At 56.5% G+C, this 27,536-nt stretch overlaps 2 protein-coding genes across 5 annotated transcripts in view; one reads left to right on the top strand and one right to left on the bottom strand.

The window, feature by feature from the left end:
• CSRNP1 (cysteine and serine rich nuclear protein 1) overlaps positions 1-12,633 on the top strand; it is a 13,993-nt gene extending 1,360 nt beyond the window's left edge. The window contains exons 1-5 of one of the 4 annotated variants that reach the window (XM_040479842.1): positions 901-4,020; positions 6,229-6,479; positions 9,265-9,524; positions 10,058-10,372; positions 10,456-12,633. In XM_040479842.1, the coding sequence (XP_040335776.1) occupies positions 6,269-6,479; positions 9,265-9,524; positions 10,058-10,372; positions 10,456-11,436 (1,767 nt within the window). In that variant the 5' untranslated portion in view covers positions 901-4,020; positions 6,229-6,268 and the 3' untranslated portion in view covers positions 11,437-12,633. Of the gene's footprint in view, positions 1-900; positions 4,021-4,396; positions 5,271-5,865; positions 5,946-6,228; positions 6,480-9,264; positions 9,525-10,057; positions 10,373-10,455 lie in introns of those variants that run through there. The other 3 variants (XM_040479840.1, XM_040479841.1, XM_040479839.1) reach the window with 3 other exon arrangements.
• Positions 12,634-14,240: 1,607 nt separating this feature from the next.
• TTC21A (tetratricopeptide repeat domain 21A) overlaps positions 14,241-27,536 on the bottom strand; it is a 35,242-nt gene continuing 21,946 nt past the window's right edge. The window contains exons 14-28 of the mRNA XM_040479837.1: positions 23,839-24,077; positions 22,975-23,047; positions 22,764-22,874; positions 22,258-22,396; positions 21,963-22,066; positions 20,572-20,760; positions 19,561-19,671; positions 18,776-18,857; positions 17,813-17,963; positions 17,397-17,558; positions 17,030-17,222; positions 16,715-16,939; positions 16,165-16,285; positions 15,981-16,048; positions 14,241-15,877 (exon numbers count right to left, since the gene is read on the bottom strand). Coding sequence (XP_040335771.1) covers positions 15,800-15,877; positions 15,981-16,048; positions 16,165-16,285; positions 16,715-16,939; positions 17,030-17,222; positions 17,397-17,558; positions 17,813-17,963; positions 18,776-18,857; positions 19,561-19,671; positions 20,572-20,760; positions 21,963-22,066; positions 22,258-22,396; positions 22,764-22,874; positions 22,975-23,047; positions 23,839-24,077 — 2,046 coding nt within the window. The 3' untranslated portion in view covers positions 14,241-15,799. The remainder of the gene's footprint in view (positions 15,878-15,980; positions 16,049-16,164; positions 16,286-16,714; positions 16,940-17,029; positions 17,223-17,396; positions 17,559-17,812; positions 17,964-18,775; positions 18,858-19,560; positions 19,672-20,571; positions 20,761-21,962; positions 22,067-22,257; positions 22,397-22,763; positions 22,875-22,974; positions 23,048-23,838; positions 24,078-27,536) is intronic.

The raw sequence follows: 27,536 nt of genomic DNA, 5'->3' as shown, positions 1-27,536 counted from the left end.
CCGGTCCCTGCCACTTGTCCCCCCCCCCCCGCCTCCCCGAGCGGGCACCGGGGCGGGGGGACGGCCCGGCCCGGCCCCTGACTGCGCGCCCGGCCGGCGTCCGGGGCGAGGAGGCGGGGAGGCGAGAGTGGCAGGTTTTCCGCTCCCCTCCCCCGCGCCACCGAGGGTACCCCGAGAAGTCGCGGCGCCCCGAGCTCAGTGCGGGTGACGGCCGAGCCCAGGTTGGCGCGGGCGGCTGGGTGACGGGGTGCGCGCGTCCACGGGAGAGTTTCCTTTTGACCCAGTTGCCTGAGAACTTTTCAGAAGTTCCTCGCGTGGCCGGAGCAGGTGACATTTGTCGCCTTCCTCCTCGGGCTCCCCCCGGGGGCGGGCGCCAGGGCTGCGGCGCGTGCCGTGCCCGGCGCCCCCGGCCAGCAGGGGTCAGGGAGGGAGTGGAGGGAAGAGCCAGAAGGAGTGAGGCTCCGTGAGTCACGGACCCCGGAGGGTGGGAGGGCGGAGGGAGGGAGGGAGGGAGGGAGGGAGGGAGGAGGGATTGTGTCGTGCGCTCACCTGTTTGTCAGTCACCGTCACACGCGGAGGCCACCGCTGTGAGTCACGGGCGCAGCCCCGCCGGACACCCGCGGGCACACGTAGGCTCTCTCCCACGCACTTCTCGGCTCCCCTGCACGTACTTCCCCCAGGTCCTCAGTTTCCCCTCCCCGGGGGCCCCTCCGCAGGCACGCACCTCTGGATGCCCTGGCCGCAGCAGCCGGCCCACACTTAGGCACTCCTGCTCCCTGGCACAATCACACTCGTAGCCCCCACTCCTGACACCGGAGGGACCCTCCCCAGCTCCGCGGCCCACGGCCCACCCCACACCTCCACGCCGATGGCTCACAGCCCTCTGGATGGGGCCTCTGCCGCTCTTCCACCTCCACATCCAGAGGTTACCGAGTCTATTCCCCTTTCTCCTGTGCCCTCCCTGTCCTGTCACCTCTCACCTAGCCCTGGCACCTGCCCAGCAGGTCACACCCCCTCCAGTCGGGGACTGAGCCCTCTTTTTAAAATGCAAATCGAGTATATCGTCAACTCCCTCCTGAAACCCTGCTGAGGCTTCCAGTGCCCTGGGGCTAAAGCCTGTCCCGGCAGCCGCGGCTCCAGAAACCTGTCGCTGGATGCCCCTCCCCCCGCCTCGGCTGTGCCCCCCTTTGGAGCTCTTTCTACTTCCTTTCCTCCCAGAGATTGTTTCTACCCTCAGCCTTGCCCCTCCTGCCCCACATTGCCTCAGACCTGCGTTCCCAGCGCTCACCACCATTCTGTAACTACACACTCCTTGCCACTAAATTCAAAAGCTGGGAGAGTGCAGATCTTGCTGTCCCTGTGTGCCCGAGTGCCTGACACTGCGCCTGGCATCTTATAGGAGCCCAATAAATGTTTGTTGAATGAATGAATGAATGAACGAATGAGAACGAAGGAGGCCTTGCTCAGGTGTCAGGTACAATTTCCCTTCTGCAGGAGCAGTTGCCTTCTGTAGCCAGCAAACATTTGGCACCTACCCAGTGCCAGGCTCTGGAGGCCAAGGCTGAGGAACCATGCCCTCCCCCCCCCCCCCCCCCCCCCCCCCGGATCACTTTCAGAGGGATGGGGGGGGAGGGGTGTGCTAAGGCTTCCCTTCTGCCCTCTTTGTGCTGCCCAGGTTGTTTTCCTAGCCAATCCCAGTGAGGGCCAGAGGGACTCAGGGGTGCCCTCCCCTTGTCCCAGGAAGTAGCTCCTGAGAGTCCGGGGTCGTGTGCCCCCAGGTGTTGGGGGTACTGGCCTGACCAAGGCTCTGAGGTTAAACGACATAGTTCTTCAGATTCCCAGAGGAGGATAGGGCCAGCCCAAGGTGCCCTCTCCCCAATACCAGCTGTGGTCGGGGGTTGGGGCACTGGGACTAACGAGTGGCACAAAGAAGTTGATGAGACTTCCCAGAGGCCCTGAGATATCCCCCTGACCCCCAACGAGCCTTTGTTTGCCTGGTGCCCAGGCTGAGGTGGCCTTCCCTGGGTTCACATAGTGTGGCCTGAATGTGTAGATAGTTGTGGGTAGTAGAGTGGGGAAGTGTCACCCCTTCGTCCTGAGCTGTCAACTCCTGTGTGTGGTGACAGGAGGGTGGCCTGATTCTCAGGGCCCAGGCAGATCCCGGAAGAAGCCTGGCTGTCTTTGATTCAGAGCCTGCCTCTGGGGCTCCTGGGGGTGTGGTATTTCTGTCTGAGCCAGCTCCTGGGAATCGCTTCTCCTTCCCCCGGGACCCTAGGATGGGGGCTGTGTTCACCCTGGGAACAGTGCCATGGTTGGGATCTTGATTCCTGGGTAGCTACTGAGGGCCCCTCCCCCCTCCTCTGACTCACTGTCTGACACTTTTCTTGGACTCTTTCACTATCTTTCATTCCTTTCTCTGACTTGGCCTGTCCTTGTCTCTGGCTGTCTTTTTGTCTCATCTCCTGCCTCTGGATTCCCAGGTGGGACAGGGAGGCACTGAGATCCAAGGGCTGTCCCCTCTCCCTCCACCCCAGGGGAGCGTCAGGGACTTTGCGGGTGTGCAGATCCTGGGGGGGGGGGGGGAGGGTCACCCCTAGAATGGACAGTGTGGCGGGAGCTTATCTGTGTCCCTGTTTCCCTGTCTGCAGCCTTGGAGCCTCTGACCCCCTCACCTTGAGTTCCATTCTGTAGACAAGCCTGAGGCAGAACCAGGGTGTCAGGCTTAAACCTGCTTCCTTGATATCTATTTGTTTACTTCTGGGGAACAGGGAGCCTCCTGAGATGTCTGTGTTGGCACCTGTCTGCAGCCAATGCTTCTTAACTCCCAGAACCACTCCCTTCTGTGGCTCAAACCCTCTGGTGCAAGCTGGGGAGTGGGCATGGCACCCCCCGCCCCCCTCCCCGCCCTGACTGCCTGTGACAGGACCAGGAGATCACTCTGAGCAGTCACCCCTCAGAGGTCCACCTCTGCTAGAGGTGCCTTCTCTATGCCAGGCTGTTCTAGGCATGGGCACGGTAATGGCCAGGCAGAGAGGCCGTCAGCCTGGTGTGAGGGAGGGGCAGTGAGACCGTGAGAGAAGGGCCCGAACAGGGGAATCCCAGGGCCCGTGGGAGCCCAGAGAGGCATATAGTCAGGAGTGAGGGGTGGAGGTCTCAGGGAGGCCCTCTTGGAAATGACTATTAAAGGAGAGCGAGGCTGGGTTCCAGCTTGTGCAAAGGCCAGGAGGCGGGCAGGTCATGGCAATTAGGGAAACTGCAAGTTCAGCTGGAATATAGTGAGGGGAGGGTGGGGAAGCAGGAGCCAAGCCTGCCTCAGCCTCTCGTGGAATTCTAGGCTTGATCCTAAGGGCCAGCTTTCCTCAGCATGGGGGTGGCAGGGAGCCATGTGGTTTCGGAAGACCACTCTGGCTGCAGGGGGGTGACAGGAGCAGAGGCAGGGGACATTGGGCGGTAGCAGTGGGGACAGAGGCATAAGGGTAATAAACTTTTAAAGGTGAAGGAGACATACATAAAATGCATAAAGCCTACGAATCCCACGTGTACAGTTAGGTGAATTTTTAGTTTTAGACATTCATGGGACCCCCAGCTAGGTCAGCACAGAATGTTTCGAGAGGATTCCACCCCCCTCCCCCCGGTGAGATTTCTGCTATCCCTCGCCCCCCCCCCCCCCCCCCGCCCCGTTCTGACTTGTATCATCACTGATTGGGTTTGCCTTTCCTTGAACTTCATTCCCGTGTATTCTTGTGTCTGGCTCCTTTCATTCCACATGACATCATTGAGGTTCACATGTGTGTATCGAGGAGCTCGTTTTTCTCACAGTTCGGAATGACATAGCCACTCAGCGCTTACTGCCGGTCCAAGAACTTGGCATGCATGGATTCACGTAAACCTCCCAACCCTAGGAGGTTTCAAGGCCAAGAACCGGAGAAACGGAGAGCCTAAGGACCTTGACTGGGGTCACGCGATCAAGCAATAGCCAAGCCAGGGTTCAAATGCAGGCAGTCGGGTTCCGGAGCCAAGGTTCTTAACACTCTGCTGATGGCCCCCACAGTGCTGTGTCTGTGCCTAGCCTTGCGTGCGCGAAGTGAGCTAGTGTGCACTTGGAGGACTGGGTGCCTGGATGTGGCCGGAGGGAGCGGGAGGAAGGAGTGGAGTGAGGATGGCTGCAGGTTTCTGGCTTGAGTAATTGGGTGGGTGGCAGTGCCGTTACTAAGATAGGGAACACAGGAAGAGGAACAGATGGCATGGGGGGTGGGGAACAGAGACGAGGGGTTCGATTTGGGGCCTATGGAATTCTATGTTTCTAAGGGACAGCCAGGCACAGATAAAAAGCGGGCATTTGGTTTTGGCGGGGGTGGGCCTGGGGCTTGGGCATGGGATTAGGCATTCGGCACCCTGTGGACAGCATCTGGGGTTTGGGAAAGGATGGGGTCTCCCAGCGGGGCCGGTAGGGGCAGGCTGTGTGGGTATGCTCTGTCTGTGTGTGTTTCTGTGTGTGTCTGTGGGCTGCACGTGTATGTATGTGTGTGCCTGGCTCCGGGTCATGAGTTTCCCCATCTCCTGGGAGAGCCTGCAGGTCAGCTGGGAGCTGCGTTGTTTTTGTTTGTGGTTTTGCAGGGGGTGGGGTGGGGGGGGGGGCGCCCGGCCTGAGAAACTCCCCGCTGAGAAGCCCCCGGAAGCACCTGTGCGTTCTCTTCCCCAGGCCCAGTGTGAACGAAAGGTTAGCAAGGAGGGGGGTTTCTCTTGCTTGTCTCATGCCTGCGGGGAGAGGCTGTCCCAGGGACGAATTTTATCCGGTAAGTCCGCCGCCGACCGCGGACCCCCTAGGTCTGGGATCCAGACACTTTGTGGTAGGCTCGCCAAAAGGGGACAGGGGCCTTTCGAAAGGACACCTGAGTAGGGGAGATCGGCAGCCTTCTGGTTGGTTTTTCCTGTTCTCATTTCCTGTGATGGCAGTGGGGGAGGGGCTCCCCAGCACTGGGGCCTCTGCATAGTTTCCCCTTCCTCCTGGTGACCTCCTGGGGCCCAGGCCTGAGCACTGTAGGACACAGACAAGGTACAAGGTAGCCCAGCCCTCAGGACTGAGTCCTTTGGGGATTGCCAAGGGTGGCCGAGGCATTTAGGGGAAGGAGCCCCAAGTCCGAGGCCAGCCAGGCTGTGGGAGGCTCTGTGGTTGAGACCCTCCAAAGGGGAAGACACAGTAAGCTCTGTGTCCTGACGTGGCCCATGTCACCAAGCTACAAACAGGAGAGAGTGGAACATCTTGACCGGTCAGTTTCACTAAGAGTTGTGTGTGTGGTTGGTTGGTGGGTTGGTTGGTTTGTTTGTTTTAAGGGGAAACAAACAATCTCCATAGGAAGTTAAGTCAAACAAACGGGGTTAGATATTGGAGGAGAGACACCATGTAGATGGGTTTTTAAAACCAAAACAGGAGTTGTTAGAGAAGCACGAAGCACTGCCAGGCCTGGAGGCAGGGGACTTCGGTGGGGCGGGGGTTTCTGAGGGAAAGTCTGAGCGGCTCTGTCACAGGAGAGGAGGGGCTCTGGAAAGTCCTGTGTCTGGGAATCGGGGCCAGTGTCAAAGCCAGCCTGTTTCCCGGAGTGCCCTGGTCAACCTGGCCCCGGAGAGGGAGAGGGAGAGGGAGTCTGTGTGTGTGTGTGCAGGGTGGTGTGTCGGTGGGTGTGCTGGGGCAGCCGGTGGTGGTGGTGGTGGTGGTGGTGGAGGAGGAGGAGGAGGAGGAGGAGGAGGAGGAGGAGGAAGCAAAGCCACCATACAGGGCTGTGCGGGCTGTGGCAGACGGCCTCACACACACAAAGGCACACAGATGCGAGCCGTGTGAATCAGCCAGCCAGTGAGTCAGCCCCCAGGATTCCTGTCGGGGAATGAGCGAGGCCGGGCTGAGGTCTGCCGGTCCATCTGTCGGTCTGGTGTATGCATGTGTGTAGGTGGGTCGTGGGAGGTAGCGGGGAAGGTGCCTGGTGGGGTCCTGGGAAGGCGTTTGGGCAGCGGTGGTGGGAGTCTGCAAGCGCCAGGAGGAGGCCTTGGCCCTCAGCGCCTGCGCTGGTGGAAGGAAGCCTCCTGGAGCCGGGCCCCCGGGCCCCCTGCACACAGAGTCGAGGGGGCGGCCCGGGACACCCCGGGAGGGCAGGGGGAGCGGGGGATCGTGGCCGGGCGCCCCACCGCCTGCCCTCAGGCCTGCCGCTGAGAGCCGTCTCCTTTCCGTTCCAGGCCGTCCGTGCCCAAAGCCCAGAGTACCCCCAGCGCCACCATGACTGGGCCGCTAAAGAGGAAGTTTGACCAGCTGGATGAGGACTCCTCCTCGCTCTGCTCCTCTTCCTCCTCCTTGTCCTCTGGCCGCTGTTCTGGCTCCTGCTCCCCGAGCTCTTCCGTCTCCCTGGCCTGGGACTCAGATGAGGAGGGCCCCTGGGATCAGATACCCCTGCCTGACCGCGACTTCTGTGGCCCCCGGAGTTTCACCCGTGAGTCTTGCCCCGCCCCCCTCCCGGGAACCACCACACCCCTTCATCCTTCCTGAAGATGAAATTGGGAGGCCCTCCTTGTCCCCTGACGGAGCTATTCTGGCCCCTGGAGGTCATGTCCCCGCGGCCTTGGCTCCCCACCTTGTCCACTTCCCGTAATACAGTGGTTACTCAGGAATGCCCTCTGTCCAGAGGCACCGGGCCCGGCTAGATTCACCTTTGGCCTTGGGACTCCCTGCTTAGAAGTCCTGCCGGGCAGGACGGAGCTCCTCACTGTGGCCCTCGGGCCCTCCGGCTGCAGCTCCTCCCTTCTGTTCCAGTTTCGTTTCTCCTGCTTGCACACCCTGTCCTACCTACGGAACCACCGGAGTCCCACGCCCCACACTTCTGCACCGCGGGGCCTGTCAGGCCGGTCCCTCTCCTGTCAGAATGCTGTTTGGCTTTGCCTGAACATAGTGGAAAGGTTTCTTTCCCCCAGTTATTTTTCTTAATTTTTTTTTTTTCAACGTTTATTTTTTTATTTTTGGGACAGAGAGAGACAGAGCATGAACGGGCGAGGGGCAGAGAGAGAGGGAGACACAGAATCGGAAACAGGCTCCAGGCTCTGAGCCATCAGCCCAGAGCCCGACACGGGCTCGAACTCCTGGACCGCGAGATCGTGACCTGGCTGAAGTCGGACGCTTAACCGACTGCGCCACCCAGGCGCCCCAACCCCCAGTTATTTTTCAAGCTGGCATAATTTTGATTTCGAACTGACAAAGACAGCCCTAAAGTAGTATTCCTCAACCTTGTTTTTCCATTACTGCCCCCAACCCTAAGGAGCCTTTTTAGACATATTTTTCTTTCTTTTTTAATTTCTTTTTGTTTTGTATGTATTTTTTTCATTTTATTTATTTTTTTAGAGAGAGAGAGAGAGAGAGCAGGGGAGACGGACAGAGGGGGAGAGAGAGAACCTGAAGCAGGCTCCACGTTCCGCGAAGAGCCCGACGCGGAGCTCGATCTCATGACCATGAGATCATGACCTGAGCTGAAATCAAGAGTCAGACGCTCAACCCACTGAGCCACCCAGGCACCCCGAGACATAGTTTTCCTAATTATGACATTCCTACCATGACATTTTAATACCTCAGATATGGTGTCTTTGTTTATGTACTTGTTGTACATCTTTATATTATACTAGAAAAAGAGTATGATTTGTAGCACATAGAATCTAACAGTATGTTGACTAAACTCCTGTAGGTTTATTCTGGAAATACAAGAATGGCTTACTATTATAAATATCATAAAATATAAAATACCATAAAATCCGATTTTATACTTTTATAGTTTACTATAAAATATAGGAGCCACTGTAGATGTTGAAGGACATTTGATAAAAATGTCATGTTCCTTCTGGATAAGACCCTTGATAAAGTAGCAATAAATGGATGCTACCTTACATGATTAAAAAATATGTGTCTCAACCCAAAAAGCTGGCATTCTGATTAATGAGGAAATATTAGAAGCAGTCCAACTAAAGAAGGAGATGGGGACCCTGTCACCACTGGTAGTTAGCATTGTTCAGTAAGTACTCGCCAGTTAGCAGAGAGGATGAGAATTCTATATATTGGATTGAGACAGACAAAATAACATATTGCATGGAAATACATGAAATTGCCGGTATTCAAGTGCTTTATGGTTCTGCCTATGGTTCAGCCTAATAAAAAGGAACGGTATACCAATATGTGTACAGAAGATACCAAATACATAGCTTACTACCTAGTATACAATCCATAATTTAGAAAGGTAATCCCAAATAATAGCCTAAATGTGTTCCAAAATGCAGAAGCTATAAAGGAAAAGATCAATATATTTTTAATTATGTAGCCTTAGAAGTTATTTTATAAAATGCCTTGGACAAAAATAAAAGACTAAAGGGGCGCGAGGGTGGCTCAGTGGTCAAGCATCCCACTTCAGCTCAGGTCGTGATTCCCGGAGTCCGGCTCTGTGCTGATAGCTCAGAGCCTGGAGCTTGCTTCGGATTGTGTCGCTCTCTCTCTCTCTCTCTCTCTCTCTGCCCCTCTCCCGCTCATGCTCTGTTTCCCTCCGTCTCTCAAAATGAATAAACATTTTATTTAAAAAATAAATAAATGAATAAATAAATATTAAAAGACTAAAATATTTGCACAGATAGGCTAGATGATTACTATCTCTAATGTCATATATAAAGAGCTCCTGGGGGCGCCTGGGTGGCGCAGTCGGTTAAGCGTCCGACTTCAGCCAGGTCACGATCTCACGGTCCGTGAGTTCGAGCCCCGCGTCAGGCTCTGGGTGGATGGCTCGGAGCCTGGAGCCTGTTTCCGATTCTGTGTCTCCCTCTCTCTCTGCCCCTCCCCCGTTCATGCTCTGTCTCTCTCTGTCCCAAAAATAAATAAATGTTGAAAAAAAAATTAAAAAAAAAAAAAAAAAGAGCTCCTGCAAATCAATACAAAACTACAGAAAACTGCATAAGGAACCTATAAATGGCTAATAAAGATGGGAAAGATGCTTAATGTCACCAAATGCCCTCATTTGGACTGGTAAATAACAGTAAGCCCATGGTGACCTAGGAGTGGCGTTCAAATGTACCAGCGCTCATCCCAGCCAGGCTGGCTCCATTTCTCCAGATCCGTTCGGATCCATTGCTTTCTTTGGGCTAGGAGATCGGAGGGGGAGTGTGAGGAGAGGCAGCTCGCCATCTTCCTGGAGGTTAAGCCGTCCCTCACGGAGAACTAATGCCCTGCCCCTTCCCTCCCTGCCTTTCCAGCCCTGTCCATCCTGAAGAGGGCGCCCCGGAAGCGCCCAGGCCGCGTTGCCTTCGATGGCATCACCGTCTTCTACTTTCCTCGGTGTCAGGGCTTCACCAGCGTGCCCAGCCGCGGTGGCTGCACTCTGGGTATGGCCCCCCGCCACAGCGCCTGCCGCCGCTTCTCCTTGGCCGAGTTTGCACAGGAGCAAGCCCGGGCTCGGCGGGAGAAACTGCGCCTGCGCTTGAAGGAGGAGAAGCTGGAAGCCCTGCGGTGGAAGGTAGGGAGACCCGCTGCCCCGCGCCAGCGCCTGGGCCAGCTTCTCAAGTCCTGGCCGTGAGGGGGCGGGGCCTCCGGGGTGGGGGCCCGGGTGCTCATTATATATTCGGGGAAAGAGGCCCCTGGGGCCAGTGTTGCTCGGCCAGGGCCTGTCGCCTGCATTATCTGCAGAGTGGGGTGTGGGAGGGCCTGTTTGCTGCCGGGGTTGGGGGCACGGCGCCGGGAGCTGTCTGGGGGCGGGGGGGGGGGGGGGTGCCAGGAGCATTGCAGGGAGGGCGGGAATCTGGAGTTGATGTGACCCTGGGGGTCACTGTGTGTCTGGCTGGTTGATGGTTGGGTGGGTTTGTCCATCGACTGGGGAATGACAGGAACGGGAAATCTCTGCAAATGCCCCGAAGGCAGTGTTCTTGGCCTCCCAGCTCACTGTGGGATCTATGGTGCCCGACCCAGAGCGCTTGTCGGGTGACCGATGGCCGTGGGTGGGGGCAGAGACCCCTTCTGTCTCTCACATCCCTCCTCTCCCATTGGATACAGCTCACGGAGGCTGGCGTACCCGAGACGGAGGCTGGCCTGCCACTCACAGTGGACGCGGTGGATGATGCCTCCGTGGAGGAGGACTTGGCTGTGGCCGTGGCCGGTGGCCGGTTGGAGGAAATGACCTTCCTACAGCCCTATCCGGCCCGGCGCCGGCGGGCTCTGCTGCGGGCTGCCGGAGTGCGGAGGATCGATCGCGAGGAGAAGCGGGAGCTGCAGGCCGTGCGCCAGTCCCGCGAGGACTGTGGCTGTCGCTGTGACCGGGTCTGTGACCCCGAGACCTGCAGCTGCAGCCTGGCGGGCATCAAGTGCCAGGTGTGGGCCGGGGAGGGAGGCCCGAGCGCGGGGGCTTGTCTGGGCTCGGGGGGACCCTCTCTCACGCTCTGCTCTCTCTGCAGATGGACCACACCGCGTTCCCCTGCGGCTGCTGCCGGGAGGGCTGTGCGAACCCCAAGGGCCGCGTGGAATTTAATCAGGCGCGGGTGCAGACCCATTTCATCCACACGCTCACCCGCCTGCAGCTGGAGCAGGGGGCTGAGAGCCTGGGGGAGCTGGAGGCTCCCGCTCAGGGCGGCCCGGCCAGCCCCGGTGAGCAGGCGCTGGCTCCCACTTTCCCGCCGGCCAAGCCCCCCGCGAGCAGCGAGCTGGGAGATGACAGCTGTAGCAGTGACATGACCGACTCCTCCACAGCTTCAGGCACGAGCGAGACCCCCAGCGGCCCCACCTGCCCAGCCCTGCCCGGCCCTGGCTTCCAGCCTGACATGGATGATGACAGCCTGGCCCGGGTCCTGAGTTTCAGTGACTCGGACCTGGGAGGAGAGGAGGAGGAGGAGGAGGAAGGGGGAGTGGGAACCCTCGACAACCTCAGCTGCTTCCACCCAGCTGACATCTTTGGGACTGGTGACCCCGGTGGCCCAGCCAGCTGGACCCACAGCTATTCCAGCTCCAGCCTCACGTCAGGCATCCTGGATGAAAATGCCAACCTGGATGCCAGCTTCTTCCTAAACGGTGGCCTTGAAGGGTTGGGAGAAGGCAGCCTCCCGGGCACCTCGGTGCCGCCCGGCTCGGACGCTGGCCAGAGCAACTCCGTGGACCTCAGCTTGTCTTCCTGCGACTCCTTCGAGCTGCTCCAGGCCCTGCCAGACTACAGCCTGGGGCCCCACTACACCTCCCGGAAGGTGTCCGACAGCCTGGACAACCTCGAGGCACCCTACTTCCCCTTGCCTGCCTTCTCTCCGCCTGGGGACGCGGGCTCTTGCTTCCTGGAGTCTGTCATGGGCTTGCCTGACTCAGCCGCCGAGGCCCTGGCTCCCTTCATAGACAGCCAGTTGCTTGAGGACACCGCCCCAGCGTCTCTGGTGGAGCCTGTGCCCGTGTAAGGCCCCGGGGCACCTTGTCACGGCCCCAAGAGCCCTGTTGCTGCTTTGTTGTAATTTGGGGGCTCCCTGAGGCCTGTAGGTAAGGGTCTCCCGTTGGCTGGCTCGCCCGTGCGGGCACTCCTGATTTTCGTGCAACACTCTGGATTGATTTATTTATTTTTGTAAGTTTCTGTGCCGAAGAGAGGGCGGGGAGGGGGCCTTCCCTTTCCGCCACCCTGCTCCCCCGCCCCCCAAGCCCACACAGTCTCTCCTTCCACTTCCACGGTGTGCGTGCCAGGGACAGGACGACGTAAGCCTTCCCTGGAGCTTCGCAGACCCCTTTTCGGTCTCAGATGATGTTCCTTAGCCCAAAGACAGCAAGACAGGGCAGCAATCAGCCACTTCTTACGGCTTCTCCTGCCATCCTGAGCCCCAGACCCATGGGTGGCTGCGTTCTCTGGACTGTAAAGACTATAATTTATTTCCATAATTTATTTGGAGACTAGGAGGTGTAGGCCTCTCCCCCCCGGCTGGCGGGCAATGCTGGGGTTGGGGTGGGACAGAGACCCCCGTGAGTCCCTTTTGCCTTGTAGTACTATGTCCCTGCCCTTCCTGGGCTTTGGTATAAACCAGGTGTGGATTTGGGCTCTGTGGTCTGCTGTGGCAGCTGCCTGGCCGCGGGTGGCTGAGGACAGCGTCCAGGCAGGGGGCTGGGTGGGGCTGACCAACCAGTGACCAAAACCTGCCCCACACGGCCTCCTCTTTTTCCTGTCCTCTGCCATATCTTCCTCCTCCCCAAAGGTCACAGCCTTCATTCTGGGCCCATCAGTGTAGAAGGGAAGCAGGAAGCCCCAGCGAAGGCAAGGGGCTAGCCTCGGGGCCCGCAGCACGCCCCTGACCACTATCTCAGGGCTTTCTGGGCATGCATGCCAGCCTGGGCCGCCTGCCCATGCCCTGAGGCCACCTGGCTGGGGTGAGGGGTGGCTCCTTGTGGCTTTTATGCCGTTCGTTTGCTGATGTTAAGTTTTGCATCCTAATTTCTATATCGTCGCTGAGTGTTAGAGCTATATAATTTATTCATCTTTCTCCATGTCTGTGCCAAGAAGCCCAGGCTGTGGGCCTGCCTTCTTGCCTAGGAGGCCTTACCAGCCCGCGTGCTTGTGGGAACACCTTGTACCTGAGCTTACAGGTACCAATAAAGAGCCTCTATTTTTAAAACCGGTGGTTTGCGTTTGTGGGACCTGGAGATGGGGGGGGGGGGGTCTACCCTCAGGAGGTGCTGGGGAGGGAGGGGGAGGCGGGACCTGCAGGGCAGCGTGGACACCGAGCCTCTGCTGGGGTAGGGGTGGAGACACCACATAGTGGGCCTTCTTCTGCACAGGCCAGTCATGGCCAAGTGGGAGGCTGGCCGGGCAGGGCAGGCCCACCAGTTTTCTCTTTGTCTCTCCCCAGTGGTCACCTGGGGTGGTGGGAGCAGCAGGGCAGTCTTCTGAGACAGGGCTATCTGCCCGGGGTTTTTCCCACTCGGTCACGCGGAGCTGGGGCCTGGCTTCAAGGGTGAAGTACCCCCCCCACACCCTCCCCCTTTAGGGGCAGACAGTGGGATGTAGCTGGTAGAGGCCTCCTGTGGGGCCCAGCGGCTGGGGTCCCTGGGGACTTGAGCCCCGGAAGACCTCCTCCTCCTGCACCAGCCGGACCCGTCTGACCTGTCCCCAGCAGGCGGTCTGACCTGTCCCCGGCCTAGGCCAGAGGAGCAGGCCTCGCCCTGCCCTGGGGAGTCCCAAGTGTGGGGCCTGAGGAGGAGCAAGGTAGACCTCCCCCTTAGGAATAATGGCTTATACGAGTGCTGGGAGGGAGGAGGACCAAACAAGGACAGCAGATTTGGGTCTCCCTTTTCTCGCTCTAATCGTCTGCCTTTCGGCCTGGGCTGGGCTCCCCTTTATTTCATCTCTGTGGCTTATGGGGTAAGAGCATGGACCCTGAGTGCCAGGTTCACATCCCAGTTCTGCTACTACCTGGCAAGGTGACCTATGCAAATCACTTTCTTTCTACGACTGCAGTGTCTTGCTGTCCCCAGTGCTGTGCAAGTAATAACACTACTTGCCTCATAAAAGCTTTTTCAGTTCACGCATACATAGCACTTAGGAGAGTGCCAGGAGGGTGCAAGCCTTGTGTGCATGTTTGTGACTTCCGTTCTGTTTTCGTATTGCTGCCTCTATGTTTTATCCCCTCTCTCTATTTTTTTTTTTTTTTTTTTTTTTTTTTTGCCAGTTCTGTCACTCTTTGGGTATCCGTCTCTTGCCTCTGGACATGCATGGATGTGACCGTGTGGCCATATTGTCAGTGGCCGTGAGAGGACCCAGAGCTTGGAGCCTGGCCCTTGGTGTGCAGCCTGTTCCTGTAACCAGCTTAGCCAGGGACAGCCAGGACTTAGGCTCCTCGGGGTGGAGTATCCCCATACGGTCAGCGATGCTGCCTCCCCTCTCACTGGTCCCTGGGAGCCCTTTTGCAGAGATTGTGTCAGCATGGATGCTTCAAAATCTGGGTCTCTCCAAGGGCTCTGAGGCCCTGCTCTGACGAGCCTGGGGGTCCAGGTGGCAGGTTCCTGCAGCCCCACCCCGTCCCTGGCTGGAACCCCCACAGGTTCCTGCCCCATGGATCCGGCCCATGGCTGGACTGGACCTGCCCACCTCCCCTCTAGGGCAACAGGATCACTTCCTGGCTTTCTCTTCTTTTCTTTCTTTCTTTCTTTCCTTCTTTCTTTCTTTCTTTCTTTCTCTCTTTCTTTCTTTCTTTCTTTTTTAGGTAAATGAAGACAACTTAGGTTTTACAGCAACAAAAATGTGATTAATATACAATCCGTGACAGCATCATTCTCCAGACGGGCAAACCTGTCTCTCAACAACCCACCCCCAAGAAACCGGATTGTAACGCAGATCCCAGGAAAAGGGACTGGTTTCCTAAAGGAAGGATGCTAAGTAACCTGGGGAAAGCGTTCCAGGTCATTGACTCAGACCAAGAGGCCGTGCACCCGATCAGCAGGATGTTATAGAAACAAGGTTCTGCTGTCACGAAGGATAACTGTTCTACAAGGGACCCCTACCGGTTCAGTTTCCAAGCTGTAGTCACTGGACGACAACTCATAAAAACTGTACCACAGCTGCGTCCTCGCACTCATGCTAAGTGCGTATTTCACTTTACATCAATTGTATCCATGTGCTTAAAAGTTAGAACCATTGTAACAGCACTCATGAGTTCACCAGTTCATCGTGCTGTTTTTCTCTAATAGAGAATATATAATATAGAGGAATGATGTTTTAACACATAGTTATTCAACTTCAGCTGTCTGCTGTATATCACTGGCAGGGATTTGTATCATGGTTTGGGAACACAGATCTAGTCTAATTTCCTGCCACGGAGGGGAACACGGAGGCCCAAAGAGTAGAAACTCTTGGGAAGGTCACACTCCGGGCTTCCAGTTCAGAGGTCCTTCCCCTGAGGCCTGACTGGCCCATTCTTGCCGTCATGAAACACAGAAGAGAGGTGTTGGGAGCTCTAGCCCAAAGTGACCGCTGTCACCCTCTTGCCAGGTACAAGTTATACAAGTCATCTAACTAGAGACACTGCTTTTGTCCCCAGAGGTGGCGAACGGGTTTCTGGAGGATTAAGTTTGTTGGTCAGTGTCTTTTACAAAATCTTAAGTGAGAACTATTTTTTCCTGGGCTGTATTTCCCCGTACCAGGCATGGGGAATCACGTTTGTCCCAAACCAGAGAGGACCAGCTGAGGCCAGCCAAGGACTTGATGAGGAATCAGAATGTATGGACAGAGTGAGCCAATGAGCCTCAGAACCTGCAGGACAATGGCATCCCTCGCACAGAACCTCAGCTACGGGGCCTTCTGAGCCGGCTCTCCTATCTGTGCCACTGCCGGGAAGGGTGTGCGGGCAGCAGGACAGGGGCGAGCAGTCACTTCCTGAGCTTGGGGGCTCTGGGGACCAGACGGGAGAGGGGAGGCACTGACCTAACCATATTAAAATCGCTGTGGGGATTTAAAAAAAATCACCTCTTTGCTCCCTCACAGAGTCTGGAATAAAAACGGAGCCCAACAGAAGGTGCCCAATGAGCCTGGCATAAACTAGCTTGGTTGATGCCCTTTTTTCCTCTGAGCAAAACTGCTTCTTGTGCCTGAAAAACACAAAGCTTTGGGATGCCCCTTAGATCAGACGAGGCACCATCCAAAGAAACCACACACCACACAGACACGAGAAGAATACGTCATTTTCGAATCTCCTCTCACCGACCCACTTCTGACCTCTACTTCTGTAGAAGTGAAATGTCTGTAGGTTGATGGCTTCTCCCCGCCCTGGCTCCCACTGACCACAGCTAGGGCCTCAGAGACCCTTGGGCCTTTTCCAAAATTTCTTCTCTGATTTGGGGGTAGTTAGGATGCTCTCCGAGGACCTGGGAACAGAGGGAGAAAGGGTGTGCGGCATCAGGCAGGGCCCTGTCACCAAGCCCCTTCACCCCTCCTCCTGGTGCCTCCCAGCCGCTGATGGTGGCTTACCGTGTGACAGACTTCAATGGCCTCCACAAATCTCTTATCCTTCAAGTAGTTGAAAGCGAGTTTGAAGCCTGTCCAGGGGCAGAGGAAACACACACGGTGGCACCTTGACCACCCAAGAGCCAGGGTGGTGATCCTCCCGCCCAGCTTCCTCCTCACCCACATGGGCCCTGGCTGGTGGCCTTACCCACGGCGGGGCTGGCGTGATGACTGTACTTCCAGGCCAGCTCGTAGTTGGCGGCTGCGTCTTTGTAGGCCTGCTCCTTCTCCATGATGAAGCCCAGGTACTCATAGGCCCTGAAGCAGGACTGCAGGGAAAGCCATACCGGATCCCAGCACAGGGTGGAACCAGCGGTGGGGGGAGGGGACACGGGGCGCGGGGCGGGGCAAGGGAGGGTGGGGAGCCGCATTAACGCCGACCTGTCACCGACTCCAGCAGCACCCCCCGCCTTTGCTGGGGAGGGGTCACCTGTGCGCCCCTTCTAGGATACCCCTATGCTTGCATGGCCCCTTTCTCCACAGCGCTCTGCGCTGACCTGCAGGCCCCTGGACCTCATGAACCCTTCCCGTCTCTCTTCACCATCCCGCATTCCCCTCTCCCGGCTCCCGGACTCTGCGCGCCTCCTCTCGCCTCGCCCCTGCCCTTGCGTCTCCTCTGCCCCACGCCCCGCGCGCCCCTCCCGGCCTCCTGGACGGGGCGTCCCCGCTTCCCCGACACGGCAGCGCGCCCGCCCTGCCTTGTTGTATTGCACGCAGCGCCGCAGCAGCTCCGAGGCCAGGTCGAACTTGCCGCCCTGGCAGTAAACGTCAGCCAGTAGGAGCCAGCTCTTCTCCAGGTCCTCGGCCTCGTCCGGCGTCCACGGGGCCTTGGCCAGACGCTTCAGCTGCGTGCGTGCCTTGGGGACCTGCTTCAGCAGCGCGTGGGCCTGCGCCGTGGCCAGCAGGGCGGGGACGCTGTCCTTCTGCACACGGGTGGGAAGCGGGCGTCGGCGCGCTGGGCCCCCCCCCCCCCCAGCCGGGCACCCCGCGGCCCACCCAGCGAGCCGGCCCACCTCGGCCTGTGCCATCGCGATGAAGGTGCCCAGCGCCGCCTCCACGTTGGCCTTGTCCCTGGTGGCCAGCAGGCAGAGGCTCTGCAGCAGCCGCAGCTGGGTCTGGCCCCGGTCTGAGCGCGGGTAGAAATCGCGCAGCAGCTTCTCGGCGGTGCGCACGGCGTGCTGCTCGAGGGCCTTCCTGTCGGTGGAGCTGCGGGCATCCGACGTGAGAGTGGCAGGCTGGCAGGCCGCCTGCGGGCCCAGGGCCCACGGGCCCTCACGTGGTCTCTACCCCGCCACGTGGCTCTCCCCGCTTTTCCCAGGGGCCCGGCCCCTGCGCCTCGCCTCCCACCCCGCCACGCCCCGAGGTCAGCCGGGCCCCTACTTGCGCTCCGCCACCAGGTTCTTGAAAACCTCTCCGCCCACGACCTCGTTGTCCGGGTTCAGGCAGATCTGCACCATGTAGTAGGTGGCACTCTGACCCCAAGTGCTGTCCTTGCGCGCCTTGTTTAGGAACTTCAGTGCTTTGTTGGGCTGCCCTATGCGCCTGTGGTGGAAATGAGACACAGATACCAAGAACCAGAGAGGGAAACTGAGGTCCGGGGAGTGCAGGGACACCCGGGCGCCAGTCCCGGAGTCCGCACGGAGCGGGGCTGGGTGGCTGGTCTCCCGAACGCCTGCCCCGCGAGTCAGTGGAATTTCTGCTTCCCCAGTGCTGAGCGGAAGCCCAGCTTGCCTGCCAGGAAGGGCCCCCTGCAGGGAACTGCCCCGAAGACGAAGACACCCCACTCCCCAGCTCACCAGCAGTGGATGCCTCTGCAGTAGTTGAAACCTGGCTCCAAAGGAACACGGCTGGACATCCTCTTGACCAATTCAAAGAAGACAGGGGCATCCTCAAGTCTGCCGCTCCTCCATAGCAGGTCAATTAGTTTATTCCATGCCAGAAAGTTGTCTACAATAGGAGAGAAGATGCCAGGCTGTGAAAACCAACGGCCAAGGCCGATTGGGCGCTGTGGCCTGGCATGGAGAAGTGAGGGGCCCAGCAGACACTGCCTATCTGGGCTGAGCGGGGACCTCCCAACAGCTTCAATGTCTCCCCTGGTCTCCAAAGCTGAGCAAAGGATAATCATCACACTGAAAAGTAGCAGCTAGAGCTTACACAGTACGTTAAGCATTAAGGGCTTTACCTACACACACCGAGGTAGCTATTTTTCCCTTTCCACTGAGACACAAAAGTTTTCGGCCAAAAGTCACACAGCTGGTAAGTGGAAGACCGTGAGTTAGACGTAGGCAGTCTGGCTCCAGGACCCCGCGCTCCTAAGGGCCGCAGTCTGCTGGGCCTCGGGGCAGAGTTGGCTGTGGGCCCGCAGGGGCTGTCGTCTGAGCCTCAGGTGTGGCGGGAATGTAGCTACCTAACAGGGAGAGTTTCTAGCCACCTCCAGGTGGCTGTCACTTCAGAAGGGGGCTACGTCCAGTCCAGTGGCTGTGATTTGGAGACAGACAGGCTGTCCTGGGTCCAGGGCCAAGCACTGCCCTGCCTGAGACCAGGAACTGGCCCCCTCGGACTCGGGAAGGGCCAGCACGTTCCATCGGTGCTTTATCAGTTTCCTGTCTCTCTGGAAACAATCAGAGAGGAAGGGGCTTCCTCTGCCCAGTCAGGAAGGAGGGGAGGCGGCCCACCCTTGTGGGGGAGAGCAGCCCTTGCTTGGTGGGAACTGACGCAGGCCATCTCAGTGGGCAGTCTTGATGTGGGCAGTTCGTTACCTGGTGCTTTCTCCAGGACTTGGTGGTAGAGATTGACGGCAGCTTCGTATTTCTGTTTTCGAAACATCAGGTCAGCCATCATCTGTCAGAAAACACACAATGCTCCGGGACTCCTGACAGTTTGCCTGGCTGTGGTGGGGAGGCTGGGTGGGCGTGGGGGTAAGCAGAGAAGGTGGACAAGGACGTCCAAGGTCGCCTCTCTGGGCCCTGGGAGGAGCGGCCACAGGAGGAGCCCAGAAGACAGGGCCTGCTTGGGGTGGGAGGAGTGCGGGGGTGAGGTCACAGGTGGGAAGGTAAGCCCAGGGGTAGACACCAGTGGGTCCCTTTGACAGCCAGCAGAGCCGGACCCTCCACCCGTGTCCGAGAACTGCCAGCAGCAGGCAGTGGAGGCAGAATGAGGACTCCCCACTCCTGTGGGGCGGCCCTGGTGGTGGTCTGGGTGTTAGGGAGAGAAGTCAGACTGGAGAGGCCTTTTCCCACGTATTTCTTTAAACCCAGGAACCTGTCCACCCTTGCCTTCACCCACTGTGGGTGTGGTTTCCCCTGGAGCCGATCAGCCTCCCCACCTGCCTCCCCTTGGATTGGCCGCGGGAGGCTGATGTTGCCCTGGCTGCCGGCCCACCCCTACCACGTGAAGGGCATCAGGCCCAGTGCTCAGTCCCCTCTGCCTGGTGGCCCCTGGGGATGGGTCAGCCAAGCATCGGAGTTATGGGGCCGGGAAGCAGCCCTCGCGTGGTGGCAGGGACCCTGGGGGGGGGGGGGGGGGAGGTCCTGTGGCCCCATACCACTGAGGCCATCTCGTGGCTCTTCTCCATCTGCAGGAGATCGGCACAGTGCTGCTCACACAAGTCCAGGTGGCCCTGCAGCAGGTAGAGGTGGGCCAGCTCCAGCAACACCTGGGACGAGGCCGGATGTGATCAACCAGGGAGCATCATGGGAAAACTCTGGCTGGTGTCTCACTCTTGCCTAGTCCATTTTTATTCGTTCCGCCTTCAACATATGTCCCCGGCTCCCCCTTCTCCCCCAATCATACCACGTGTTTTACCAACCAACCTCTGAAACTGGGGGCCTGGGTAACTCGTCCTCCTCCTTTGGCTTGGACCTAGCCCCCTCTGGGCAGCCCTCTGTGGTAGCCTCTGGGCCAGGCACCCGTCTTCTGAGTTCCCGCAGTGTGCAGACCCACATGCAGGCAATGGAACTAAAAATGTGCTCATCTGTCCCTCTGCCTGAGGCAGTCTGTGGGCAGGGACCCTGTCTTGCCCCCCGTGGCCCCCCGGGCCTAGCACCGTGCCTGGCGCGTATGATACGTCTCTTAAATGGGTGCGTGTTGAACGAATGAATGGCTGTCACTAAGCTCTTCATCGGTTCTCCTAGTGTGGACTCCAGCCACCACTGCCTCATCTGGGCCACACCCCCCTCACGACTCTAAACCTCCTTGGAAGCTTAGCCTGGCTTCGTGCCCAAAGACCCCTGGCAGCCACGGCTGTCACTGTGCCCGCGCCTTCAAGGGGGACCTGAAAATGCCAGACTAACATGACTTTTGGGAGCATCTTCCCCGCTCTACCCCTCACAAGGAGCTGTCCGAAGTGAGGCCTCCCAGTCTTGGTCCAAGGGCTGATGGCTGAGGGCCCTGGGGTCAGCCAGAGCAGGCTCCCCACACCAGGGGTCCCGGGCCCCTTGACCTGCAGCTCCTCAGGGAGTCACAGGGAAGGACCCGGCCTCTGCCCCTAGTCAGGGGACTCCGCAAGGCAGCAGGGCCCAAGAGAAGGAGCAGCCTCTGGCTTTGAGGACCCCACCTTACTGTCATCAGACGAGTAGAAGAGGGCATCCTTGTAAGACCGTACTGCCTTGGCAAACTCCTTCTCTGCCAGGTGGTGCTCCCCAAACTGGACACAGATGGAGGCTGCGAGTTGTTTCTGGGAGGGGATCATTTCTGGTTGCTCCAGTGCAACACGCTTCAGGATCTGAGACTGGAGGTCCATGGCCTTGGGAAACCAGTAAACTCGGGATCAGAATCCCGGGGCCTGATGTGCCAGATCTCAGGCCAATTCACAGAAAGAATCCCTACTCTCGTTTCTGTGTCAGCAGATTATCAGAAAGGGCATCTCAAGTGCCCTTGAGCAAGTCTGGGTCACTCTGTGGGCAGGCAAGGCCCCTGGCTGAGTACTCAGGAGGCAAGCTGTCTCTGCCCCTGGGGCAAGATCGGAAGCAAAGGCACTCAAACAAAACACTCTGTTGTGCCTGTACTTGTTTACCTGTTTCCATCACGCCTTGATACTTACCGTGTCTAATTTGCTCTGGCCCTCCTACGGGCTAGAAGAAGCACACAGTAGGTGCGCAGGGCAGGCTGCGTTTTGATGGATGCATTTGCTCTGAATGTTGCCCTGCTGGGAACTTGGGGGCAGCCTCCACAAATATCCACAACATAAAATGATCAAGTGAGTAACCAGGGAGCATCGGGACAAGAAGAGTTGGTGATGCCGGGGTTAAGTCTTGGGAAGTGGGCACAAATCAGCACTCGGCTTTCTAAGGGCCAAACGGGAGTGGGAATCCGGCGGGAAACAAGGGAATAAATCGTCTCAAGCCATCAGAGTGGGCTTTCCTGGTACAAGTGCAGAAGGCATCTCAGGGACAAGAAGCCAGCCACACCCTTGCGGAGAAAGAGCAAGGGAGGTGGGATAGGGGCAGCCCAGGGGAGAAAAGGGCTTAGGTTGGGACAGGCCAGACCTGGTTCAATTGTCAGCTCCCCCATTTACTGGCAGTCTGACTTTGGGCACATTTCTTAACCTCTTGGAGCCATATCTATGAAATAGGCATGTCACAGTGCGTATCTCAAAGGGCTACTGTGAGAATTAATAAGAAAGCAAAAAGCCCAGTACAGAACCCACCATAGAGCATTCAGTGCCCGGGAGCTGCTCGCATTGTCCATGATTATCCCACGGGCATCCCTGCCGACTCCCTGCTTTCTCCGACCCAGCCCAGCCGGGCTTGGGGCACTCCGGGGCACCATCAACAAAGAGCACAGGTCGGGGAATAAATGGAAGGCCGAGGTCAGAGGTGTGACCCAGGTCCTCTTTTGAGTGCCAGCCCTGGAGTCTTCCAGACCTGCAGTCCTATCCTTCCTTTTATAGCTCCCACCGGGAAATGGCCAATAAAGAGCTTGAGTCTATTGTCTAATGTCGATTACCTTGTTCAAAGTTCCCATCGCCTCTTCTTTTTTATGACTCTTGTAAACCTTTGCCAGCAAAAGCAAGCACTTGACATTGTTCATCATGGATGGGAGGTCTTTGGCTGCAAAGAGTAGAAACTACTCTGATTTGAGTAGAAACTCAAATCAGTGTTCTCTGGTGCCTGGGAAGCCAGGGATGGGGGAGGTAGGGGACTGGGCTCAGGACCCCAGCTAGCGCCCATCCCCATTCCGCAGGAAGAGACTGCAGGGCGGGGGCAGTAGGCTAGGGAAGTGACTTCGAAGGGGGTCTCACCAAAGTCATGTTCCAGTGACTGTTTCAAAACTTTTTCTGCTTTGTTGAACTTCTTTAACTTCAGGAGGAGTTCAGCGAGATCACAGCACAAAAAGTCCTTTCCATTGATCTTCTGCGCAGCCTCATAATAATTAATTGCCTTTGGGCAAACAGGAAATATTGGCCTCGGGGTCTGGTTCTACCTTGAGTGCCTCAAACCGTGTTCTCCTCGGCGGCCACCACACCTGTGTGTCCCTCCAGAACACAGAAGCCTGCGATGAGAAGGCCCTCCCAGCTGGCAGAGGGCTCAGGCTCGGCGTGTGTGTGTGTGTGTGTGTGTGTGTGTGTGTGTGTGGATAGCTTCTGAATTCTCCCCTAGCCAGCCCCCCTCCCCCACCTACTTCAACAGGGAGCTACAGTGGGAACGCAGCCACTCCCTTCCCATCCAGAAACTTCCACTCATGCACCCCCCTCCCTCTTCCCTGCTGGGCTGGCCCACACCTCTCCCCACCCCAGCCTAGCCTGACCTTGGTGTACTGGTGGGTTTTCACATAGGCTTGCCCGATCCTGCTGACCAGCGATGCATCATGTGGGTTCTTTCTATAGGCCTCGTCATAAGCCTCCAGGGCCTTCTCAGGCTGGTGGGGAAAGCGTCCAAAGGTCTCGGTCTCTCTTCTCTCCCGCTGGAGAACATGAGATTGGGGGGCCACTTGGCAAGGCCACGAGGCTTTCACTCACCTCCTGAATGTTCATGAAAGCATCCCCCAGTAGCAGGCTGGTGTGGGGGCCAGGCAGTTGTTCACAGAGCTCCCTGCAAAAGTAACCAAAGACTTAGCTTGAACCTATGCACTCTTTGTGTTTCTGAATTCATCTCCAACTCTTCTTTCCATTCATTCATTCATTCATTCACCTAATACTTACTGAAAGCCCGCTGTGCACAAGGCACTGTGCTAGCTACCTTAGTCCAAGCTCTGCTTATCTGTTATCTGGATGGTGCCAGAACGTCTACCCTTTCTTCTGGCCTCCAGTCCTAACCCTCTAGGCCCCTCTGCATAAGCAGGCATCCTGCTCTTTCTAAAACTATGGTGTGGCCGTGTCACCCCACCCCACTATTAGTGTCCCACCGCTCTTGGCTTTGGCTCCCCCCACCCCCGCCCCCCAGCGCTGCCTCCCACCTGGATTGCCTAGATAGAGTTCTGCTTGAGGGAGGGGCCGGGAAGGTCAAATCATAAAGACAGCTAGCTCTCCACCCTCCTGCACCTCACCTTGGCCACATCGAGTCACTGGACATTTCTTCAAGGAGGGGCAGAGTCAGGGGCCAGGGCAAAAGTGCATACCCGTGGTTCCCACCAGAATGTGGGCCATTCGGGGGAGGCCAAGCAGGATGGATTCAGTTCTGTATCTTCAGAACTCGGCAGTGAGCCGGCCTGGCTAAGCTATCACGCTCAAATGCGGACCCATGGGAAATTCTGTACTTGCATTGCATCTAACACACTTGGAGGGTGCAGACTGGAGACCCAGGTTGAGGAAACACAACCTGGAGAAGCCACTCCCTAAAACACCACCGGGAAGGAGGCTGTCAGGGCGCTGCCTGGGGCTTACCTGTAGCAGCCGATGTAGAGGCGGATGTCTTTGCGGGTCTGCAGGTAGATGTTGGCCATCTTCTCCTTGGCTTCCACGTAGAAGGGCTGCTTGGGTGTGATGTTCCTCAGCATGCTCAGGGCCACGTCCACGTTCCCACTGCTCAGGGCCAGGTCCACGTTGGCAATGGCGATGCGGATCTCCTCCGGTGTGCCACTGAACTCGTTGATGGCGTCCTGCATGACCTTGGTGGCCTCATGCTAGAGCATGGGAACCCAACAGACCTCTGTTAGCTGTCACCCACCACGGGTGACCTGAAAACACTTGAAATCTCTTGGAGGCGACTTAAAGGGATCCCTCTTCCCACTCCTGCCCCCAGAGAGAAATGAAATATGGAGACAGCCAGGAGCAGCCTTGCTCCATGGAAGGCGAGGGGAGGATGGCTCACATCCACCTGCAGAGAGGCTCCAGTGGCAGAAAGAAGAGAGATCCCTTCAGTGTCCACCACCACTCTTCCTGGGGGCAGGGGAAAGGTGCCCGGCTAGCTGGGGGTACAGAAACCCTCGACTGTTCCTTAGCACCTCTACATCTGTTGGCAATTCCTTCTTGTGGGAGACCGATGGATGCATCTCCTTGTACTTTCCTGCTTTCGGTCAAAAGTATTTTAATGTTATTGTATTTGGCACGTTAATGGTCTGTTTGAATTATTTCCTCATTATATTCATGCCCTTGGTTATTTTAATGAAGTTGCTTTCTTTCCCCATTTTGGTACTTTCGGACTGGGATTCAGCCTTACCAGACATTTCTTCCTCAATCTCTGCTTTCTTTTTGTTTGCTTGGTATATTTGTATCATCTTTTTCCTCTCATCCTGAGCCCTTTGGTGTTTGAAGTATAGAGAGTAAGGGTTCTCTCTGTTGCTAGTTTAAACCACTCTGATGCCTCTTTTATTTAAGAGGTACATTTATTTCATTTACAATTTTGTTACCACAGATACGTTCTTGGGTTTTCTGGCAACAGAAAAGTTTCTGTTTTCATTTTTTAAAAAATATTTATTTTTTGAGAGAGAGAGAGAGAGAGAGAGAGAGAGAGAGAGAGAGAGAGGCAGCATGAGCAGGGGAGGAGCAGAGAGAGAGGGAGACACAGAATCCCAAGCAGGCTCCAGGCTCCGAGCTGTCAGCACAGAGCCCGACGCAAGGCTCAAACTCACAAACTGGAAGATTATGACCTGAGCTGAAGTTGGATGCTTAACCGACTGAGCCCCCCAGGCGCCCGTTTTCATTTTTACATGCTGTTGTGTTTGGCTTTATTTCTGCCTTTATGACCTGCGTGGTCCTTTCTTTTCTTCTTAACTCTTGATTAATGTGGTGGAGATCGCCTCTTAAATTCTACCAAGAGTCATCTTTCTATTAAGAAATGTCCTGTGTACATTTTTTCCCCACATTCTATAAAGTCGAAACAATTAGCATGCTTATAATAATGCCACCTTCCCCCTAAATTTTTTTATAGGATGTTATTGTTATTTTGATTTTAATAACTTTTATTTTAAGAACTTAGTAATTATACTGGCTTTGGGTCAAGCCCAAAGGTATAGAGAGGTATATGGGGAGAGGTATAGAGAGTGGGAGGACAGGGATCCGAAGTGAGCTCTGTGCTGATAGCAGAGAACCAGAGGTGGGGCTCGAACTCGCGAACCGTGAGATCACGACCTGAGCTGAAGTTGGACGCTCAACTGACTGAGCCACCCAGGCGCCCCCAGTGACCGTTAATCCTTGGTTCCCATGACTCCATTAGGATATTAGTATCAGGATTTTTTAAATATTTATTTACTTATTTATTTATCTGTTTATTTATTTATTTAAAAGTAATTTCCACACCCAACGTGGGGCTCTCCTCTCATCCATTTCTTCTCTCTTCTGCAGGAACGTTTATTTTGCCTTGGTTGGATATCTGTGGTCTCTCTCTCTTACCCGTCATCCCCTCACATCACTTCAATGATTTTCTCACCCCTTTCCTGCATCAGAGAGCTTCAGCAAGGGTTCAGCCACTTTCTGTTTTGTCTCGTGGAACTATAATTTTCTAATAGCATCACTGTTTTCTATGCTTACTTGCTTTAATTCTGCCAGCTGAACACCTCTGGGGATCTCTGGTGCTCTGCTTTGAGCTGGTTTTACAAGATTCCATGTTTCCATTTTCATCGAATGTAGACAAGTTCTCTTAGAAGTATTTCTTCTTAGGGATGCCTGGGTGGCTCAGCTGGTTGAGTGTCCGACTCTTGATTTCAGCTCAGGTCATGATCTCAGGGTTGGTGAGTTCGAGCCCCATGTTGGGCTCAGTGCTGGCAGTGTGGAGCCTGCGTGGGGTTCTCTCTCTCTCCCTCTCTCTTCCTCTCTCTCCACCCGGCCCCTGCTCACATGCTCTCTTTCACACTTGATCTTAGCCAAAAAGCCAAGAAGCGATCACATGCTCTCTTTCAAAATACATAAACTTTAAAAAAGTATCTCTTCCATTTTTTATAGAACTCTTTCTCCCCAAGTGTAATCTTCACTTGTCTTTTGCTTGTGATTTTGTTTCCTCTCCCCTCTTTCCTCCTTTCCTTCCTTCCCTCCCACCCTTTCTTCTTTCCTTCCCTACTTCTCCTCCCTCCCTCACCTCTGTCCTTCCCTGTAATCACCATATTGGACCCCTTCCTCAAATGGGACCGGTCCCCCCGAACCTGGCCCTTTGCCCAGGAACTAGGCTGGGGACGGACAGGGTCTAGCACAGCTGCCCTAGGCTCCATTTCCCCTGAGCTTTCTGTGGGTCTTCCTTTTGGGGGTGGGCTTAATGAGAAGCTGGGGCCAGGACAGAACCCCTGGCTCACTGTGAAGGTCCCAGTCTGCAGACCTGTCATCTTAGCAAAGCATGCTGCAGAACTCTTTTTCAGGTTATTTTCCTTCTTACTTTCCTCGGGCCACGTCTCCTAGAAAGGAGCCCGGACAGAGAGAAACAAGGAGGCATCTGAGCAGGGAGTTCTTGCTCAGTGGCCCTGCCCTTCCACGGGCTGGACCCGAGTCCCTCTAGGAATGCCCCTGCTTCTCCCCGCTTGAGCACATCTCCAGTTCAGAAGGTTTCAAGCAAAGGCAGGAACCTCGGGCCCCGCCTCACTGCACCCTGCTTTCTCTCTCGCCCACCGATGGTAAGTTCCAAAAGGACCTTGCTAGCTTCTCTCCTCTATCCCCAGCTGCCAGATGGTGCCTGGTAGCTAGCTGGCCCTCAATCAATAGCTGAATCGACTGACTGAATCGACTGTGCTGGGATGTGGCCGTTCCCTAGGTTTGTCCTAGGTGGAGATTCCTTCTCTACTTTTAATTCCTGTGCTCCTTTGGGCAGATTTAAAGGAGGAAAGGACAACAAACGGGCTTCCACATCCCCACCTCTACCCAGAAGGCGGTTTTCTTTTTTAATGTTTATTTTTGAGAGACAGAGAGAGAGAGTGAGGGAGACAGAGCGTGCATGGGGGGGAGGGGAGAGAGAGAGGGAGACACAGAATCTGAGCCGTCAGCACAGAGCCCTACACGGGGCTTGAACTCACGAACTGTGAGATCATGATCTGAGCGGAGGTCAGAGGCCCAACCGACTGAGCCAACCAGGCGCCCCCCAGAAGGCAGTTTTTAACTTTAAGGAGAAAAGGGCCTCGTGAGCTGTTCCTTCTCTATGGCAGCCAGATGCCCCTGTACCG

The sequence above is a fragment of the Herpailurus yagouaroundi genome, unplaced genomic scaffold, assembly GCF_014898765.1.
Source record: "Herpailurus yagouaroundi ecotype Mexico unplaced genomic scaffold, PumYag 159, whole genome shotgun sequence".
NCBI lineage: Eukaryota > Metazoa > Chordata > Mammalia > Carnivora > Felidae > Herpailurus > Herpailurus yagouaroundi.
Note: the sequence above shows the minus strand (reverse complement) of the source record. Positions and strands in the feature narration are given on the sequence as shown.